Source organism: Cimex lectularius, unplaced genomic scaffold (assembly GCF_000648675.2).
Source record: "Cimex lectularius strain Harlan isolate CLEC.00 unplaced genomic scaffold, Clec_2.1 scaffold31, whole genome shotgun sequence".
Classification (NCBI taxonomy): domain Eukaryota; kingdom Metazoa; phylum Arthropoda; class Insecta; order Hemiptera; family Cimicidae; genus Cimex; species Cimex lectularius.
In genome coordinates this window covers 1,401,454-1,424,519 of record NW_019392645.1, presented here as the reverse complement: position 1 = coordinate 1,424,519, position 23,066 = coordinate 1,401,454, and the positions used below count along the sequence as shown (strand labels likewise).

The 23,066-nt window shown below is 35.3% G+C and overlaps 1 protein-coding gene and 1 long non-coding RNA gene across 2 annotated transcripts in view; one reads left to right on the top strand and one right to left on the bottom strand.

Annotated features, from left to right (window-relative positions):
* LOC106670512 overlaps positions 1-23,066 on the bottom strand; it is a 43,127-nt gene that overhangs the window by 14,110 nt on the left and 5,951 nt on the right. The window contains exon 2 of the long non-coding RNA XR_002910974.1: positions 4,500-4,542. This is a non-coding gene — a long non-coding RNA (uncharacterized LOC106670512). The remainder of the gene's footprint in view (positions 1-4,499; positions 4,543-23,066) is intronic.
* Positions 19,893-23,066, top strand: part of LOC106670440 (Krueppel-like factor 1) — a 46,911-nt gene continuing 43,737 nt past the window's right edge. Inside the window, exon 1 of the mRNA XM_014400775.2 lies at positions 19,893-19,965. Coding sequence (XP_014256261.2) covers positions 19,934-19,965 — 32 coding nt within the window. The 5' untranslated portion in view covers positions 19,893-19,933. The remainder of the gene's footprint in view (positions 19,966-23,066) is intronic.

Here is a 23,066-nt window from a genome sequence, read left to right as displayed (position 1 = left end):
AGAAAAACAACGAGACGCCGTCAGACATTTTCCAGAAACTGGGTCCTACCGTAGAAGGCACGGTACTGGATGCCTAGGGTAGCAGAACCACAGGATATCCGTTTTCTTTTTGACTTTGAGAATTTTGCGAAACCGGCACCATACTGTTGTTCAAGCGCATCATCAGCTCCAGGAATCCAGGAAGTTCGAGGTGTCCAAATGTCTAACCGTATTGCTCGAAGACGATTAAATAAGTATGTGCTGATGACGTTTTACCCGTAAGAGGACGAGAATTGACCAGAACACAGAGTTGCACGGCTCGCATTTGCGCGAGAACACAGCCATTGGACATTGGACGATTGGTCTGCTGTTCGTTTTACAGATGAGTGTAGATTTGCTCTGCGACCTCCAGATGGACGTGAAAGAGTGTGGAGAAGACGAAATGAAAGGTACGAAGCCTGTAATTTTTCCCAGAGCCAACCTTTTCATCGTAGCTCAGATGGAGTGGGCGGACAGAGTTGATTGTGGTTCGTTGAGGGTCTTTGACGGCCACTGGCTTGAGGATGAAATTTTGGAACATCATGCGTTGCCTCTATGAAACCTATTCTAATGCACGACAACGCCCGTCCACATATCGCTCGCATAGTACAAACGTACGTACCTTCAGTAGCAAAACATCAGGGTGTTAGCCTGGCCAGCCCGTTCACCAGTCTTAAACCCCATCGAACATTTATGGGATAGCCTCAAAAGACGAATACTTCCGGATACACTCTACTATCTTGAAAGGGCTCTTCGTGAAGAATGGGCTAACCTCTAGCAAAGAGACATTCCAGACTGGTAGAAAATATGCCGAGGCGTCTTCGAGATGTAATTAACGCAAGAGGAAATACGCGATATTGAAATGATAATTACAAATCCAAAACAAATTTTATCGGTCTGTCTTTTTTCCCCCCATTTTCCTTAGCCATTTATTTATTTTCTTTTTATTTTTGTACACAAAGACTCAATTATTAAACGTTAAAAAAAAACGTGAAGCTTTGATTAATATCTAAAAATATATACAAATTAGGTTATATTACAAGTGGTTGGAATTTTTTGCCTGTCAGTGTATTTGCTTTGCTACCTTACAAAACCAAAAGTTTTTTTTAAAATAATAATATAGCCATAACTGATCCAAGACAGGAATTAACATAAAACCAACATTGAACATAATTGTAGCACTGTATGTAAAAGCAAAAACATTCAGCAGATTTGGTATTTTAAGCTGCACTTTATTCTCCATGTATCAATAGCGCTGTTTAAAATTAATAAAACACCACAAATTTGATATAGGTTGAATAGGTTTTCTAAAACCACTGCAAATCTATGAGTACTCTGATTCTAAAAATACCGCGAACAGTCGAGGAAATAAACGACAGTGGTACAAGAATACTCTCATTGCTTGAATAGGCGAAATATTTATAGCTATAGCACCACTTTCCTTACTAATGCATATTCCGTAAAGCATCACTGTTAAACCTGGCAACTTTTGTTGGAATATCAATAAATATAATCTATGTTGCGTCATTTAATCCGTTTATTAAAATTAAAAATAAAAATAAAAACTACAGTGGTTCCTTTCTGAGGATATAAAAGTCAAGATAATTTAAATTTTTACACCCTGCTTAAAATGGGGGAAAAGCTTTATCACGTAATCTACAATGCAGTAATGATTTTGAGAAAAATCCGCCCATTGGTAGAGTGATACACGTTATGTTAATTACATGACCGCTAATATATTTTCGATACTTACAAGGAAAATGTAAAGGATAAAATTTCGTGTCTTTAGGAATAAAATAAATTTAAAAAACAAATGAATTTTAAGGATTTTCATGATTCCCAGCTCTTAACGACACGCCTTGAAGAGCTTCGAGGCTTTTAAAAATAAAATTGTAACTTATACTCCGGTTAGAAACAGTGTAAATAAGTTCAACACTGGCGCAGATTTAAATAATATAAATATGGAAATGGTTTAGAATTTTAGCATAGATAAATTACAAGCAAAACTATTTGAATATGGCAAGAGGCTATTAAAGGCTAGATATGGAATTCATCATAATTTGTACAATAAATTGTATTATGATAATGATTATGTAACGTCTAGATTATTTAGTGAAGCTTAGTTAATTTTAAAAGCAAGATGTCAATTGTAAAATTTAAATTTCTGACCATTCAAAGAAAATTTGTGTCAAATGTGTACTATATGCAATTTAAAGCAAGCAAAAAATGTCATCATTTGATTGCTGTTTGCCCTATCACCAAACCTTACAAAATAAAATATTTTAATAAAAATGTACTAACTGAGGTTGTATTTTATATGTATCTAAACGGATTACTCTGGAACTGTTTTGTATGAAAAAAAGCTCTTTGTTATAGAATTAATTGTGAAAGAACTATTTCAAGTGATATTGATTTTATTGTAATCTATCAAAAATGTAATTATTGTTATCTTTTTTTGTAAAATAATTTTATTTTCTAGTTTTAATATAATGTTAACTAAACGATGGCCAAAAACATTTTTGTTTAGTGGTCTAATTGTCCAAATTACTTCTTTCAATTAATTATTCTTTTTATGTAAGGTCTTGGTTGTGATGAAAAAGTTAGTGTCACGAGCGGGATTCGAACCCACGACCTTCGGCTCAATACGTCGCTGCTCTAACCACTTGACCTATCGTGACATTAACTTTTAGTGTCACGAGCCGCGGTGGAGGGGGGAGGGTGTCCGCGAGTGGATCGAAGTCTCGATAGCTCAAGTGGTTAGAGCAGCGACGTACTGAGCCGAAGGTTGTGGGTTCGATCCCGCTCGTGACACTAACTTTTTCATCACAACTAAGACCTAACATAAAAAGAATAGTTACTATTATTATTATACCGTTTAGAATGGAATGGTTGAATTTTATATTAATGCAAACAAGAATGCGTGGGAGGAAAAAAAAGATTAACACAAGCTCACTCGCTCTATACGCAATGTAATTACAATATTGTAATGAGTGTGCTCTACGAAATAGAATCTTGAATTTATTAAGAGTCCGTGAACGGTCATCAACCTTACTCTTGCCTAATTTTCCTCTAGAATGCAAAATAACTTTAAAAGATTACATTTAATCCTCAATTATCACGGCGAATCAAAATATATTTTTATCCTTGACATTAGCTCAATGATGGTTTGTAAGGAAAAGGAGGGTCGAGTGGCAATGTACTTCCTTCTGGACGGTAGACTTTTTGCTAGTATAATCAGTTGGATTTTTAAATATTAATTATCTTAATAGAAATTAAAATGATATCTCGGTCAAACGGTAGTTGTTGTCTACCCGGAGGGTTTGAGTAATGAAAAGGCAGACGAGGCGGCTAAGGCCGGACGTCCCAACGTCTTAACGGCTAAAAATGCATTAAAAACGTGACTGTGAAGCAGAGAAGCTATCGTGTATCAAGAGCACTGTCGATGAGTGGCCGTCAGAGGATCTGACTCGTAGAAGAAGGGTCATCCTCACCCGAATAAGTATAGGCCATTCGAGGTTGACACACGGACACACTTGCTTTTGGGGCAACGCCCGCGTAGGTGTCCGGCATGTAGAGAAAGGCTGTTTGATGTGTCCTACCTAATTGAAGGGTGCAATTCCTTAGCCCTATATACAATAGGGAGCGTGTAGGAATGGGACTCGATATGAGAACCAGACTTGAGCGCGGCAGAGAATATCTGGGTCCCCTGTTTCGATTCTTGGAGGCAATGGTGTAGTTGTTTGTATCTAGTAATAATAGTTGTGTAATCTAACTTGTGTTAAAAAGTGTTTAAAAGTGAATGTATTTATTAGCGTTAATGTGTCATGTAAGTTTGTAAGGCCGATGGCGGAATTGAATACCCATCGACCCTCAATTTATGTGCGGAGAATGGTGGAGGAATATCGAGTAGTACTAAGGACAAGACCTGAGGCCTGACCACGGGACTGGCTAACACCCGAGGTGAGTGATTCTCGAGTCCTGCCGGTTATTTATTGGAAATTACAAAAATTGGAATTGCCGGTAGTCTACGAGAAGTGGTAGGCTCAGCTACTTGTGTATATATATGTACATACACGTGCGCATTTGAGCCTAAATACATCCAAATCTAAATTAAAATGAAATGACATAGTTGTCGATAGACGAACCCGGTGACTAACTTTTGCGGGAGGGACGGATGAGACTGGTGCTCCAGGATCCTAACAACACCTGGTTAGGTGCTCCTCCTCCATAGTAAGGTAAAGTTGTTATAATGAAATGTTATAAATTTGATAAATCCCGATTATTACAAAAGATTGGGAAAAAATATTCTTGTTGAGGTTGTTACGAAAGGATTTTTCTTATAATAGAAAAAAATTCGATAAAAGATAAAATTTAGATTATATCAAAAATTAGTATCTGATAAAATAAATAAAAAAAGTGCTATTTCAAATGGATAAGCTTTACAATACAAAATTTAAAATTAAATAAAAAATCTTACTTACATATATTCTGTGAATGTATTATTGATATTACAGCTGTTGGAATCTGGAAAAAATACAAATCAAATTAATAGCATGTCGGACGTTGTTTAATCACATATGTCATACAATTCTTAGTTTTAAGAAAGAATAGGGTAAAACAAATTCCATGGAATCACAGCAATTTTAAAACTGCACAACACAATGGCTGTAATTATATTGTGGTCGAATAGAATAGTCATGACACGATCCAGTACACTGTCTTGTATGCTATGAAGCTTAAAAGCATTATAATTTCTGATGATGACAGTCGGGGAACAAATGAATGAGTTGGGGTCAACCAAATCCAAGGAGTTCCGCCTTTTGATTTTGAATTTTTTTAGTTATGTTAGTAAAAAATAAACATGTTTGTATTCAGTTTAACAATTATTTGTATCAGCTATCCGTGAATGACACTAGTGATAATGTAATACTTTTTAAAAAAAATTATTTCGTTAAACCTATTCGATTTTTCATTTTGTTTTAGCGAAAAAAGATTCAAAATTCACTTCTTGAAAAGTGTCGAAATAACCCGATTAGAATAGATTATATAGGAGCCGTCCTATTTACGACCTGTTCACCGAGACTAGAGCTCCTCGTTAACTTGAGGTTTTTTACCAGAGCCCAAAGCTTTTTCAAGGACTCCCATTTGTATTATCCTTCAGGCCGTAGCTTTTCATCTCCTAGGATTAGGAATCTCAGCCCACATAGGCCTTCGCACCAACAGAGATGTTCCTCTGTTTCTTCTTCTTCTTGGCAATATCTGCACAGGTTTGTTTCTGCCACTCTGAGTCTGTAAAAACGCCTCCGGAGTCTGCAGTTAGCATGTCCTAGATTTATTAGTTCTGCTGTTAGTCTCTGCGATGGTCCTTTCATAAAACTTTTCTCATGCCTCTGTCGTGGAATAAATTCCAATGTCTAATGGATCCGCGTTTTTTTGCAGTTTGGTAAGCCACTGAAGGGTTCAGGGCCAATAGGTTCCTCACTGAACGTTCCTTGGCCAATTTATCGGCCTCTTCGTTACCCCTCTGCCCCTGGATAAAGATATGTGGTGGTGCTCGACTCAGAAGGGCTTGCAGGTCAGCCTTGGCGGTTGTTCTCATTGTCACAGTGATGCTCAGACATACTGATCTCTGAACAGTACTGAGGATCTGAACCGCCCTCAGGTATCATGTCTTAGCCCACCAAACCGATGGGTCTAAAAACCGCTGTGTATAGCGGTAGTGACATCTTTGGATTCAGTGCCCAGTTTTACCACAACTTGCAACTTTGCATCTACTAATGGCAATCTTTGCTCTCTGATTTTGATTATTCGTTGTATCCATGAAAGTCTCTGGTCGAAAATAACTCCCTGATATTTCGCCTCTTTAGAGAAAGGAATTTCAACGAAGTAACCAGCGGTCCAATGTTAATTTATTGACAGTATTTTAATTCAAATTGATCATCTCTCGCGTTTGTGTTGGAGTCAGAAGCGTTTCGGGTCAACTCAATTTTTACTCTAACATAATTGATTGAGATGAAAAGTTAGTGTCACGAGCAGGATTCGAACCCACGACCTCCGGCTCAATATGCCGCTTCTCTAACCACGTGAGCTATCGTGACTTCGATCCACTAGGACACCAACCTTTCGAATTTTCCCTCTTTTTGTCATTTTTGCCGTGTAATCAGGATTCGATTCTCAGCGACTTACGAAATGGCCACGGGGAGCTGTTAGTGAAATGATACTGCTTTACTGATTAAATATTTATCTATTTAAGCTTAGTGGTCTAATTGACCAAATGACTTATTTCAATAAATTATTCTTTTTTTGTAAGGTCTTGGTTAAGAAAAAGCTAGTCTCACGAGCGAGGGGGGTTCGGGTCCGAGTGGAAGTCACCATAGTTCAAGTGGTTAGAGCAACGGCGTATTAAGCCGAAGGTCGTGGGTTCGAATCCCGCTCGTGACGCTAACTTTTTCATCTCAACCAAGATCTTACATAAAACGAATAATTAATTGAAGTAAGTAATTTGGTCAATTAGACCAGTAAACATAAATGGTTTAATCTTAATTTATTTCAATAATAAACTTTAAAAAAATATATAAATTAGATTCTCAACATCGTTAGAGCGAGTGAAATTGATAATTAGTTTATTCTTATTTATTTACATTATAATTTTTAAAAACCTTTTCTAACAAAGGCTAATCTAAAATCTAAGACTGGCTCAATTTCCTACTCGAGTTCAATAAATAATACATGTCATTAAGTATTTTTGAATAAAATAATGCGGTTAATAATTAATAATAATAATGTACCCTGAAGTAGAGAAACATTCGTCCTCGATGACGAAGCATGTTGAAAAGAGAACTGAGGACCGTTACACTTTCATCTTCCACGGTGAATGATTCACACGGCAAAAGTTAACGGAAAATACCCACTGGTTAGCAGTCAAGTTCTTGGAAACTGAATTATTTAATTAAATTAATTAAATATTATCAATGGACTGAAATACAAGCAACACCATGATTTATCCTATTATTATTTTCCCAGTTGCTGTCTTATTGGGTGTTTAATAAATGAAAATGAAAAGAAGGAAACCTGACTCTTAAATCTTTAGTACAAAAACGGTTCTTGCAACAAAGAAATTGTGTGGAATGTGCATTTCGTTGCGTTTGTTCTAATTGCCTGATTAAGAAATATTTATCTTGTGCGGTCTACTGCAGCATAATATCAATTAGAATGTAAGCAGAACATTCGTGGAGCATAAGATGAGATGACGACCGAAAGCCAACAGCAGAATTTCTTGTACCAGAATTAAAACAAATTCCTTGATAAAAACTAATAATTACCACGTTCTAGAACCACTCTTCAAATTCTCCCTCCGCTTCGAAGCTTCCGTTTCTTTCGTTTTCTTCTGGGGAAAAATTTCATCGTGCCATGGTTAATGTCGACTTGTGGCACATAGAAAGAGAAAGAAAACGACACTGATCAACAACATTTTGTATTTTGTGCGAATTTTCAAAAATTTTCTGTCGTTTTTGTAACAGATTTTCAATAAATTGCACAACACAATTGTATTGATAAATGCAACATATTATCGATGAAATTTATGTAACTCCGTGTTTACCGAGTGCATCGTAATGTGCTGAGATCGGTTGAGAAGCTACCATCTCCTGGGTGTCTGACTTAATTGGAATACTAGCGACCGAGCCACATAACCCCGAAGAGTACTCTGGAGTAGTATGAACGAAATCTGGTGTGCCAATATAATTTATTAGCGTGAATGGAAGGGCTTTTCCCTCATTACCCAGATGGACAGTGAGTGCTCTGGGGTAATGTGAATGCTAACCAGACTATCCCGTTTTTATCTTGTTTCTAAGTTTCTGTTTGTTTGTGTTTGTTAATTGTGTCATTTGATCCACTATTGACGAGGCCCTGGGTTACTGGGAGCCCAGATACGGGACTTTCACCTCAAAGAGTTGTCACTTCCCGGTGTGGTGACTCTAGTCTGAACCTAGAGGTTATGTGGCTAGGTCGGTAGTATTCCAATTAAGTCAGACACCCAGGAGATGGTAGCTTCTCAACCGATCTCAGCACATTACGATGCAAAGGGAGGACAGAAATATTGTCATTACTGCAAGATGAAACCCTTTCCATAGTGCTCCGCCAGATACTAAATGAGGTACAAGATGTTTTAGCAAGGTTTTTATCAACATGGATAGTAGGCCTCACACCGTTGCCCCTTTGAGACAACCTGCAGCAACGGCCCGCCACCAGCAACTCAGGAGAATATGATGCAGCGAGTACCTGAAGTGAACACCTATTTGAAAGCTGTTATGTTTACTGATGAGATGCGTTTATATAGTATAAGCAGGTGCCGAAGAGTCTACTGAGAGCAGGGGATGTGTACAATGCCCCAGTTTGTGCACTCTTCACTGCAGTTTGGAGGTGTAACCGTCTGTGCTGGGATTTACACTGGAAGATGAACAGGACTCCCTATTTTTGAAGGCAACCTCACCGCAGTTCGTATGTCCAAGAAATTATAGAGGAATACATCCCTCAAACCAGGGATCTCATTGGCAGGGAATTTCGATTTCTGGATGACAACGCCAGACCTCACAGTTTTTTCGAATACAATTATGAATTTCGAATTTCCCATTGTCTCCAGACCTCAATCCCATTGAGCACATGTGGGATGCGTTGCAGAGAAGGCGTTTCCAACACCATCCGCAGCCGATTGACCTGCAACAACTGCGTGGAGCGTTGGCTCTATGGAGTTAAATTCCTTACGAAATTGCTTTACCTTTTTTTTACGAGGGTTCGCAACAGCAGAGGTCATATAAACCCTTAGAGTGCCGGTGTTTTTGAGAAAAAAAAGCCCATTTGTAAGTATGTCGGGTTCGAATGCAGGGCCGCTGGATTCGAACCCGGGACCTTTACCTTACAGTGATTAGCGCCGTGTCAACGCCTAAACCGTTGCGCCCCCCCCCCCTACTTTACCTTATTATCAGTGTGCCTAACAGATTCACGGTATTAATTGTTTAAAAAATTATTTTGTCCGATAAATAACTTATGGAATTAAAACCTTTTATTTTGCTATTTTTCAAAATCCCTTAATTAAATTTTCCCTCAGTAAAAAAAATAATTTCTAATAAATTTTAATGCAATTTATAGTCAAAATAAAATAAAAATGCTAGTGTTAATAATATCCATATTCATTTTTGAGCAGTTTAGTTTGACGGCACAAAAAAAAAAAATACAATAAAAAATCGATCTATTTTTCTGTTTATTTAAAACGATAATCTTAAGCAAACAATTATTTACCAATCAAAAAGTATCTATACAGGCATTCTTGTGAAATTGTATTAGAGTGTCTATTTCATAACAACTGTTCAGATCTCTCGGTTGAGAAATGTTTATAACTTGAAATAAATGTTTATGTCGACATTTATATTGAACATACATGAATACAAGATGTGATGGAAGATACGGCTAGTCTAGAAAGTCCCCGAAACAATTTTCTTTTTTTATATATACAATTATAATGGGTTTTGGCGGCACATATTGTATGCACATGCGTTCAAAAACTTATTATATCTTTATTATCTTATGAAAATAAAGTAATTGAACAAACGAAAAGAGCCATATAAACAATTGACATGTATATCGGATATTGGAAAACATAATGAACTTCAATAATTACACTATTATTTTCAATTAGTTAACCACACATAGAAAAAAAGCGGAAATTGAATCACGTGTAGTCGACGTTAACCGATGAAGGGATGATGTCGAAACGCTTTTCATAAAAGAAAAAATAGCGAGAACAGAAGGACCCAGAGATGTGTAATTACACTAATAATCATAAAAAAACAAGGTCAGGCGGGTCTTGCAGTAATGTAAGAACCGCTGTCATGAGCTCTATTCGCTCACCACACTACTAAAGTTGCGGTTTCACGTAAAGAAGCCTTTTTAATTTATTTAATGAAACGCCACGCTTATTGCCGTTTATGTTCATTATTAAAAAGCAAAACGGCCATGGAAAAAGAAATGACTTTTGCACTTTTTTACACATAGAATTATAATGAACTTCATTAATTACTCGTCCCTTTATGTCCTTAATTGTCTTAATGGAACCTTAAAAACAAGGTAACAACATTCAAAATTATAAATAGAAAAACAATGACAAACAATATATTCTAAAGACAGAGTAAAACTGTGAACCGGATGCAATTAAATGAGATGGTTTCAGAGATATTTGACAAAAGAAAAACGCTATTATAAAGTCTAGAAAGAGGTTATTTCAAAAAAGAAAAAAATATGAAGGCAATACCTCAAAGAAGAATAAAACTCCAAAATTTAAAAGGGAAACCTTGGTATTGTATACAGATCCGAAGTACAGAGGTAAAACGACTTCCTCCCTAGTGCACTCCAACTGAGTGTGCAGGAAATATTCGAGAAACTGAAACTTGCAAATATACTCCCAGGTATCCAGGGCATTATGTCCATATGGTTTTAGATACAAACTGGTCGGGGAGAGGCCAACACACCTCCATTGCCTGGGGAAATATAATAGAAATGCCCTATTGTAAGTGCCGGGACCCGAGGAAAATGAACTAGCCGGCCAACTTGCGAAAGAAAGTTCGCACTCAAACCCATCAGGTCAGAACCACAGTTAATCACCAGAGGCTATGGCCAAAATGGAACAGAACATTTGTTGGAGAGAAAAACTGGATCTCACACTGAACTAAAATGACAAGACTTTTTCAAAACTTTTTTATTTAAGTTTTTCAAACAGTAATTTAAGTATTTTTTGGTCATCAAGCAAGAATTTAAGGCAATCGTAATGTTCTTACATCTCAAAAATGGACATAGCTGCTTCTTGCAAATTTCTGAAAGAAACAAAGGTACTATTATTGTGAACTTAAACCGGATACTGTTTTCTGCCAGTTTGGGAAAAACAATACGTAAAGAAATTAATCGAGTGGCATATAGCAAGAAGGAATCATGATGTTATTACATCTCAAAAATGGACGTACCTGCTTCTTCCATTTTCCTGGAAGTATCAAAGTTTATGATTGTGAAGCTTAAATCGGGTACAGATTTTTGCCAGTTTGAGCGCAACAATACGTAAAGAAATTAATCGAGTGGCATATAGCAAGAATGAATCATGATGTTATTACATCTCAAAACTGGTCATAGCTGCATCTTGCAGATTCCTGGAAGAATCAAAGGTACTATGAATGTGAAAATTACACCGGATATAGTTTTCTGCCAGATTGGGAATAACAATACATAAAGAAATTAACAGAGTGTAACATAGAAACACTGAAGATGGCGAAATGCCGAACCGGACTGTTTTAACAAATATACATAGAAAACTGCTCAAATTTCTAAAGAAGAGTTAATTTCTCTTGGTATTAACACAAAGTAGTGTCAATTCACTTTAGATCTGATTAGATCAAACTGGACAACCGAGGTCTTTAAAATAACCCTGCATTTGAAGGAAAAGGAGGCCCTTTGATTGTATGGAATCCATCGTTTGAATGACCCCATGTAACGTGTTCCATAGAATCCAAAGGATAATTTTCACAAAATGGCTCATTGTAGAAATGAGTTTTAAAAACCAATGTTGTATCACTTTCTCGGATAAAGCTGTTCGTAATGAAGCCGAAACGTTGTCAGAGATGATTCAATTTTGAATGGTCGATTTTGGACAAAAGGGCAAATTCGCTAACGCCCAATTCAAAAGGAAACGGAGAATAAGAGAAGCGAGAGTTCAAGGAGAGACCGCCAAGGTCTTACATACACGGACAAGAGAGCATATGTGTTTATTTTTTGTTTTTATTTAAGCCTTGTCACTAAACACGCCTGTTCATTTGCGAATTGCATTCTCATTTAAAATTGGGTTAGAATAGAAAGGGGGATTTTTATCGTTAATTTATTTTTACGCTTCCTGAACGGGCTTTCGCCAAGGTGTTCAGTTTGTTTATCACTCAGTTTGGAATAGCAGCCACCAGAAGGCACTTTGAAGGCAGGGTTCAAGCCGACAGAACCTTGGATTCTTACCAATTTACTCAACATCTCTCGGTGGGTCTCACAACCTGACCCTAAATGCTATCAAGTTATAAATAGATGAATGGGCTAATGTATTCTTTTAAATAATCGCCTATTGCATTTATGTCATCAAGGAGATAAGGTCACTAATGTAGCATCTTTAACTAATAACTCTTTACTTGTTTTACTACCATAAGGAATGTAAAAAAATGTTACTAATGTGCAACGGGAGGGATCTAGATAAAAACACACCACGTTCTTGCCCAATTTTTTAAATCTAGAACTAAGTTTTATTTTATAAAGAACGGTTTCACAATTAATTCTGTTTATATAAGTCGAATTTTAAGAAAGTTACACTTATAAACAATGATAACTATTGTACGGGTGTTCGGCTATTCGTGTTTCAAACTTTTCCAATAGATTCTACATTCAAAATGGAATCAAAAAGTCCTAATTAACTATGATCCGAATCTCAACAGTTTCGTTGTTATTTCACTTTTTCTGATTTTTTAAGATTTCACGACCTTGCTTCAAATAAACAATGATAACTGCAAAACTAAAATGTTTGGACAAATCCGTTGAACCCATTGAAAACTACGTTACATTTCCCATAAGATGGGATTAATACTAAACTTGTAAACATTGGTGAAATATTTTATTAGCCAGAACTTTGAAAACAAAAATTTAAATGTTGACAAACTTTTACTATGGTGATTCTAAACTACTATTTCCAAACCTAGAGACCAGCAAATTTCAGACAACGTACTCCATTTAATATCCTTTTTAGTGGTGTAATTGCTTTTTTAATTACTTTTTTCAAAGATGAAGAAATGGATGGAAGAAATGTAAAAACCGTGGTTGACGAATTGGTAAGGTGGAAAGATTAGCAAAATGAATAAACTGAAAGAAATTTTCAATGAATTTATTTTATTTTTTTTTAATTTGGGTTCGAAACCGAAATAGTACAATTATTTACTTATTTACCAACACGACTGCAACTTTGATTAAAGGATTATTGTATTTTTTAAAATTTATTTCCCCGCAATAAAAGAGTTTTAAATGCAAATCGTTTTTAGTTCATTCGTTCTAAATTTTCTTAAGTTTTTTATTTTTTATTACTATTAATCTTTCCACCTTACCAACCGTCAACCACGTTTTTTCCTTTTCTCCATCAATTTCTTCATCTTTGAAAAAAAAATAAAAAAGAAACCACCACTAAAAAGGGACATTAAATGGAATAAATTTTCTGAAATTTTCCAGTTTCTAGGTTTGGAAATAATAAATGCATCATGAGGAAAAGAAAAAACGGTGGTTGGAGGAATGGTAAGGTGGAAAATTAAAAAAAAATATTTAAGGAAATTTTGAATGAAATTATTAAACTTTTTTTAAATTTGGCTTCGAAACCGAAATAGTGCAAGTGTTTACTGATTTAACAACGGTTTTTTTTTCCTTCATCAATTTCTTCATCTTTGAAAGAAGTAATTAAAAAAGCAATTGCACAACTAAAAAGGATATTAAATGGAGTAAGTTTTCCGAAATTTGCCATTCTCTAGGTTTGGAAATAGTAGTTTAGAATCATCATAGTAAGTTTTTCAACATCGAGAAAAAAAATATTTTTCAAAGCTCTTGCTACTAAAACTCTTATTTCACTAACGTTTACAAGTTTAAAATTGATCACATCTTATTGGAAATTTAACGTACTTTTCAATGGTCTCAAGAGATTTATCCAAACCCTTTCGGTTTTGGAGTTATTATTGTTTATTTGAAGCAAGGTCGTGAAATCTTACAAAATTAGAAAGTTAAATAACCCGAAACTGTTGAGATTCGCACCATAGTCAATTAGGACTTTTTGGTTCCATTTTGATTGTAATATTGATGTAATAAAATTGATATTAGTCAAAGGTGGAATAGTTTGGTGTTAAATTCTTACGGAAAAGTTCGGACAATAAAGAAACAATGTTTTTTTTTTATCTTTTGTAACAGCCCGAATTATATAGGAATATATAACCATAAACTATAATACAAAAAAACCAATCAGGAACAAACTATTTTATTTACTGACCTAAAGAACTGAACATTTCGGTATTAATTCTTACAACAGATATGACGGGTTTTTTAATTTTGAATTATTATTTAAGATTATTATTATTAATTTTTTAGTGCCAGCCATCTTTACCTTAGCTTTGCTTTTCTTTTCTTTCTCGCTTTGTAAACTTACTTTTTTTTTCTTTCTTAAGCCGAGTTATGATTTTTTATGATATAACGGTAACCAACTCTCTCTTTTCTTTACCCTACTAGCTAGCCTCCCTTCACCTCACGGTCTCGTCAATTGTCGATAAAATAACACGAATACAAGGAAACAAGATAAATAGTTCTAGTTAGGTTAGCATTCAAAGGACCCCATACGACCCGTTATTCATCGGGGTAATTGGCGATATGCCTATCCATTCACGCTAATAAATTACATTCACACTACCCCAGAGTAGGTTACGCGATATTCCTCGTGGTAATAGGGGATAAACCCTGCCATTCAAATTATATTCACACACCAAACGTGGTTCACACTACCCCAGAGTACTTGATATTCTTCGGGGTAATTGGGGATAAAGCCTGTCATTCACGCTAATAAATTACATACACAGACCACTTGATTAATTGCGACGGCTATGGTTACAGCAAATCTTCCTTGAGGCGCATACGAAATCCAATTGCAACAAGCAACGTTTAATAAGAATAACTAGAAATTTCCATACTAACTGCCGAAATAATTATAGTAAATAGAATATAAGATATTGCTTGAGAGTAGCTACTGAAACTGTAAGAATTACAGCCTGAAATTTCAGTTGTTATTGTCCAGCAATCTCTTAAATCTATAAAATGTGGGTTTATAAAGCGCTTTAATCCAAGATAACATACAATTTAAAAGTTATATGACTTCTTTCTAAAATCTAGTAAATGAATAAAACGTATTTAAAAAATAATAATAAGCACAATAAATAAAGCATGTTTCTCGTATTGTTTTGGGTTTTGTAAGGCGAAATACCAAAGAACTAAAAATTACCGCTGGGCCTAGACCGTCTACACACGGAGCTACTCAAAAGAAACTGATTAGTGACTCCAGTTACTAACCAGTACACAATGAGTCAATGATAATGTAACTGAACGAGGGACAGCGCGGATGATGCTACTGATTAGTGACGCGTTACTAACGGGCAACCCGCCCGCCGGTTCACAAGTGATTGAAGTTGCTCAGTTTCGGGTTATTTTAGAGATAAGACTATCAACAACACACTGACCAAAATAACAGAGTATGTCAATTCACCTTTTGTAAAGGATAGGAACCCATTCTTCACAAAAAGTGAACATATTTGTGAGAAAAGTAGAAAAATATCGTATTTTAATACAACTTCATGCTTTATGGATATTCGAAGGGTTGGAAAAATACATGAAAGTTTGCCTTCGTGTTCTTTGTCTTTTGTATGAATGGTAGTAGAGTTAACAGCATTAACGCTTGAATTTCTCAATTTTTAAGCTCTTGAATCCCTGTAAACGGACAAAGAAAGGGATGATATTCCTTCTATGATTTCAGTGAAGAAATTAATGATCTTTTTCTAGTGGTCTTTTCGTGTGTGGATCCATGTCACATGATTAGTGATTCCAGTCACAAACCAGATCTATTTATTTTGAGCAGTTTAGATAGACACTACATGCTTTTTTCAGTTTCAGACCATGCATTTTGTTGTTCGGTAAGGATGTAGAGAACGAAAAATCTCCGAGTTTATAAATGAGTGATTCACTCTCTGATGGGCTTTGACGTACAAATAGAACCGCGGTGAGTGGCGGCCGCACCCCGTGAAGAACAGTTTTGGCTTCTAAACGGGTCGACGAGAAATGAACTTAAAATAACGGGCATCAGGTCTGTTAAACGCTTTCCTGTTTCTTGAGTTTTGCCAACTCGAGGAAGACGGGCTTCGACTCACAGCCAGTCTGCTTTGTAAATCTGTTATCCCTTTTCAAATCTTGTTAAACCAGTCGGATGTCATAAAACGTGAAACTTTTCCCCTCTTGGTTTGAACATCGGAGAAACGATTTTAGAGTTCAAATCAGCAAATATACACGTGGGTTCGTTAAAAAAATGTTTAACCAATTCGTTTTAGTCAGATCAAGAAATTCGTCAGAAAAGGCATCCGAATAAAGACGATTGAAAGATTATTTTGTTATTATAAAGGTGTATTCACTTACAACGTTATTCTTGCTATAAATAACCTTCTTATACCCCACATAGAATAAAACTTTCGATGCTCCACAAATTATTTTCAGATCTCTCTCTCTCTCTCTATCTATCTATCTATCTATCTATCAATCTCGTTTATCTATCTTTCTGTCAATATATCAATCCCTGTCTATCGAACTTTTAGTCTATCTACCCCTCAGTCTATTTATTTCTCTACCTCTCTTTGTCTATCTCTCTCTCTCTGTCTAACTAACCATCCATCCATCTATCTCTCTATCTATCTATCCATCCATCTATCTATCTATCTCTCTATCTATCCATCCATCCATCCATCTATCTGTCCATCTATCTATCTATCTAGCTCTATCTATCTATCCATCCATCCGTCTATCTATCTATCCATCCATCCATCTATCTTTCTATCTCTCCTTTAGTCTATATATCTCTCTGTCTATCTATATTTTAATCGATCTATCTTTTAGTCTATCTACCTGTCTATATATACATTTCTCTTTATCTAACTGTGTCTAACTATCTTTTTAATGTTTCTATCTCTCTCTGTCTTATCTTTTAATCCATCTGTCTCTCCGTCTATCTATGCTTTTGTCTATCTATCTCTCTGTCTATCTATATTTTAATCGATCTACCTTTTAGTCTATCTACCTGCATATATATACATCTCTCTTTATCTAACTCTCTGTCTATCTATCTTTTCAATCTTTCTATCTCTCTCTGTTTTATCTTTTAATCTATCTGACTCTCTGTCTATCCATCGTTTAGACTATCTATCTATCTCATAAAACTGATGATACATTATATAATTTTATAAGTTGACTAACTGTTCGATCCGCAGCGATGTAGGGTGAATGAATTACAAGTAGATTTTTTCGGAATATATAATATCATTTGTTATGAAAACTGCATTAGGTTCGTTATTTGATACATGTAACATATCTTCTCACATTGGTAAAAATAAAATTGTATCCCACCCGGCTCTCATTCTTGTTTGGTCGTTCTCAAAGTACAGTAAATAAAACAACCAGATCTCGCATAAACAACCCTAGGCTTTTATCATATTTTTAACAGAACTTGTTTATAAATAACGAAGAGATATCGGTTGATAAATCTTTTAAAATGAAAATAGCGTTTATAATTTTTAGAAAATCAACTGGAAAACAAGATCTAAAACCGTATTTAGCCAATACTTTTTTTTGTAATTCCTCTCCAATATCTCTCCTAATATAATAATATCAAATGTTATAATATTCGTAACTGCGGGGTAAGAACTCCTTGTCAGGTCTACAAACATACACGAAGTTTGTTGTTAAGTCGATAAATCGAATAAGCGCGAGCAATAACTTTGGCCATTGGCGATTACATCTATACACTTTGTACATTTTTTTTTTTTTACAATGCCATTAAATAAATTTAATGGCAGAAAAGGATATTTGACATTCCTATTCTACGACTTTGATGAGTTATCGTTGGGAAAATGATTTTCTAGCAATTTGAAGAAGTATCGTCATTATCTCACAGCATCATTAATTACATTAGTATTGTATATGTCTTTTTTTATTTATGAGGGTTCGTAACAGCAGAGGTTATATCAACCCTCGGGGTACATATCTTTAACATAATACATGCAGGCTCAAGATTGCTTTAGCCTTATAAAAAGAATTTGTTTTCATCAATTTATTATTTAATTTACTTAGTTTATAAGCAATCAATTTTCAGTCAGCTAAACCCTTTCTTACATTTGACGATTTTCTTACTAGGTCGCCAACCTACCTATTTTTTTTTTAATCGATTATTAACTAATGTGCATCTTATTATTTACAATGCAAAAGAGTTGAAACGATGACTGAGACGAGAGAAACTAGAATACAAATTAGATTAAGTTTATCTGCAAAGCCCCTCAAGGTTGTTGTTTATTGAAAGTAGGTAAAACAATGAAGACACCACATTATTACACCGGGCTATCAAGGATTGTAAAACTCTTCTTATGTAAGAGCTCATGTTTACATATTCAATTCAGGGCCTATTAATGAAAGGATTAAATAGTTTTTGGATCAGAAATTCAAGGTGTTATACAAGATAATCAAGTGCACGGGCTCTGGATTAAACCTAAAAAGGAATAAGGTAGCATAACCCAATCCGGTCAAGACTGGAGGAAGTTGCGACACATTCTGCCATCTAAGTCAAGTCTGAAGTGCCTTCGAGGGATCATAAAAATTTCGTGTCAATTTACTTTTTCTTCCGGTATCAATAAAACTGTTTATTTCTTATTTTAAACTCGAACTCATGAAAATAATTACTGTCTAATTCTGTGGGCCATATGTTCGAATTCTTTAGACACTCTAGCACGCCAATTTGGCCTAAACGAGGAAACGTAATTTGGTAGTTTTCGAGTCCAGCGAGGATAAGCAGACCGAAATGATCGGAAACGATCATAACTATAAGCTCATCACCCCCGCAGACCACCACCTCACCCCATGAAGAAATCTCTACTGCTGCACTATAAAATGTAAACTGTACGTTATGCTCACCATTCTTGATGCCATTTTTATAGGAAGGAGATAGAAAATGTTTCCAACCATTAGTAAAACTAATAAATCATCGATAAAATCTGCAGTAAAAACAAACGTAGCATGTTTGGTGTACGCCTGATGACTGTTGTAAAAACGACAGACAATTAGTATTCTACAAGAAATTTTAAAAATTACCTCATCATCTAGTTTCTCTATTGATTTATTAATTTTCAAAGGGATATTATTCTTTAATAAATTTTCTACTGAGAATGGATTCTCACTAGCCGAATTGGTGACTAAACTCAGCTAATGTTATGACATCAACTTTTCTCCGGCAGGTGTCGAAATCAGGACCCCTTATTGTTTGGTTAAAAACAATAACGATTAATTAATATTCAAGTAGAGATGTTGCCTATGTGATAGTAAAAACATGTAAATATGTGAAAGGCGATTCATTTCAAGTATAAAGTAAACAAAGTTAGGCCAAAAATTTATATCTAACTTTATTGGATATTGAACAGTTTACAAGTTAAACGCAGAAAAAAAAATTAAATTTGCTGACTCAGCGCCATACTTGAGAAATATTAATCGTCAATTGTCGATGGGAGGGATAAAAACAAGTAATCGAAAGAAAAAAAACCAGGAGAAAATGAAGGCTGGAGAATGATAAATACATATCAAATTTATTCTCATTGATACGTTCTATGCTTCCTTGCCATTCTCCCGTATTTTTTTTAATTATCCCGCGATACTAGATTTAACATTGGATAAAGACGTCCTTCAAAGATAAAGTCGTATAACGTTAGAATACACATAACAATTGGATACAGGAATATTCAAAAAGCTGCGAAATTGATTTAGTAGCCCAAGTTAGAGCAAGTTAAGCATTAAAATCCTAAGAGAGTATCAAAATTAAAGATTAGTGAAGGGAGGACGACATTGTATTAAGTTTGCTAGACAGATCCAAGTCCATGAATGAATGAATTGAATCTGAGAATGAAAACGAGTCAATGCTCTAGGTTACACTCTACTTCATCACATTTAATAAGAAACATGAAAAATTTTAAAAATGATGTTAACGATTACATTTTTTTAAATTATTACAGGTAGATCGTGCGCTCTTATGAATTACAGGATTTACCCTCTTGATAATAGGTAATAGAATCCAATTTCAATCATATTAATAATAATCAAAACTACGATAATAGGTGTAGGTACTAAATAATTTAGTAATTTAATGTAGGTAATATATAAGAATTTAGAGACATTGTATATGATTACAGCTATATCAATTAATTTTATTATTTTTATATAAGGTCTTGGTTGAGATGAAAAAGTCAGTGTCACGAGGGGGAATCGAACCCACGACCTTCGGTTCAATACGCTGCTGCTCTAACCACTTGAGCTAACGTGTTCAGAGAAGCGGCGTATTGAACCGAAGGTCGTGGGTTCGAATCCGCTCGTGACACTGACTTTTTCATCTAAACGAAGACCTTACATAAAAAGAATAATTAATTGAAGTAAGTAACATGATCAATTAGGCCACTAAACATAAATGGATTGGCATAACGCCAATATGTGGCATTGGGCAAACACTGTTCGACATGTATGCCGTAAAAATGTGCTCATAACAAAACAAAGGCGTTTGCGAGCAACATTAATTGAATGAACATATCCATATATTCAAAATAGAATAAAGCATTATTCAAAAATTATAGTTAAGTAAATAAACCGATACAACTGAAGCAACAAGCAGAAAATACATAATAATTATACATATACATAATAATTTTATGTATCGACACAATATAACATCTCTATATGGAATTATATTTCAACTATAACACAAATGATATTCTTGGGACACCCTGATTTCCTTAAGGTTTTTGTTTATTAAATATAACTATAAACTTTTTCCTGTTTTTGTTGTTCAGAAGAATAACCCAAATTGTGGTAACTCCAGTGTAGGGTCTCCCTAAGGTACGGCAGGGTGGTAGATGGGCAAAAACTAGTAGTAAAGGTGAGAATACATAATCCACCAAAGCAAAGGTTAATACCATCTAAGCAAGTATGTATAAACTGGAGGGGGATCAAGAAATTTCAAATCATCTATTAAAAAGTTAATTATTTCGGTTTGTAGACATTTTTAAGTTTGTTTTGTAAAATTATAATATTGTATATCATAAACTCCTGCTCAAAATTAACGCACCACTTCAATATTTCACCATATGTTTTTCTCAGGTGTTTTTTGAACGTTATTTTTATTTTTAGTATTGTAGGTTATTAATAATAAAACATTACAAATGAAAATGAAAAGCAGAAAAGGACGGTAAACTTTATTAAAAAATATTCCACTGAAAAGGTCAAAAATTTTCATTTAAGTTCAAACACAAATTTAATTACTCAGTATCTGGTGTTGCCTCCCCTGGCTTTGATTACTGCATCCAGGCGTCTTCTCATGCTGTTGATGAGGTTTTTTACCCTTTCTTGTGGAATATTCTCCCATTCTTCCAATGCCGCTTGGCGCAGTTGCGAAAGGTTGCTAGGAGGTTGTATTCGGCTCCTAATCCTTTTTTTTAGCTGATCCCAGATATGCTCAATAGGGTTGAGGTCAGGACTACGAGCTGGCCATTCAATCCGCTCAATATTCTGTTCATTTAAAAATTCTTCCACCGATCTCGCACGGTGAGGTCTAGCGTTATCTTGCATGAATAAAAAGCCTTGTCCAATATTCCTAGCGAAAGGCACTACATGAGGTTGGAGGATCTCTTCCACATACCTTGGTGCATTTAGAGACCGTCCTGGAACAACGACTAACTCTGTGCGGGCCTCCATGCTGATACCTCCCCAGAACATGATGGAGCCTCCACCAAAGGCGACGCGAGGAATAATATTGCACTGAGCAAATCTTTCTCCACTTCGTCTCCATGTCCGAGCACGACCATCTGGAGAATTAAGAGCGATTCTAACTTCGTCAGAAAATAAAACTCTCTTCCAGGCATCAAAACTCCAGTTGAGGTGATCCCGGGCAAATCGCAGCCTGGCTACTCGGTGGTCTCTGGTCAGTAGTGGCCCTGAAGCAACCCGTCTACTGCTCAAGCCAAACTCATTCAGCCTTCTTCGAACAGTGGGAGCCGAAATTGAGACATTCCTGGTGCTTTGAAGGAGGCTACTCATTTCCGAACTTGTCACCTGCCTCGTTCTGAGGGCATGTAAGCGCAAAAATCGGTCATCCCTCTCGGTCGTTGCTCTTGGACGTCCTTGTCCAGGCCTCCGTGTGTTGCTGCCAGTTTCATTGAACCGTTGGAGAGTTCTTCCGATGGTGGTATGGTGACATCCAATTATTCTTGCAACTTGTCGCTGGCTGTAGCCCTCCTCAAGAAGAGTCATCGCTCTGACGGCTTCACGCTCACTCAAATGTCTTATGGGCGCCATAAGTTCTAAATTAAAGTTTAAACTTCCAAAAGAAATGGTGTCTGTTAAGCAGATGCAGTGAAACTGAGGAATAAACCAGGAGGAAACTCTTGTGTATCTTACCAAATCCATTTCAAAGCGGATTAACACGATTGTAAACAATTCTTGTTTACTTTTGTGGGATTGTGAAGCATAAAAAAGAGAATAAACATGAAGAGATTTAGCTGGATTTCTCTAAAAAGAATTTCTGTTTAAAAATTAAGGTGGTGCGTTAATTTTGAGCAGGAGTTTATAATGTATTCACAATGTGTAATTAATACAGGACCTGATGATGGCCTTAAAATTGGTTGAAAGCTTGGCAGATATACATTGAATTTGTTTATTTCATCCATTTTCACATATTCAAAATGGAAGATTTGTGCAGAACATAGGAACAAGAACATTATTTTTCAAATATTTTAAGTAACAAACAACACAATTTTTTATGTACTGAGATAAAGTGTTAAAACAAAACCGAATTATAAAAAAGGTAAGTTGAATTAACTAACAATTTTTAACACTGTTTCAATATTCACAATAGACAATTTAAATAAAATGGGAATTTTACCAATTTCAAAATGTCAAGTTGTAAGACATTGGCAAAAAAAAGGAAATAAACACATTGAATGTGAATGTGAGAATAAACGAAAAATACTATTAAAACAGTATTACCAATATCAAGACAAAAACAAAGGAATATACAGGTGATTATAATGTTTACACAATACAAATGAAGATACCATGTATTGTACATTCAAGAGAATCTTTGTTATTAAGTTTTCGGAATTTTTCAATTGGTCATG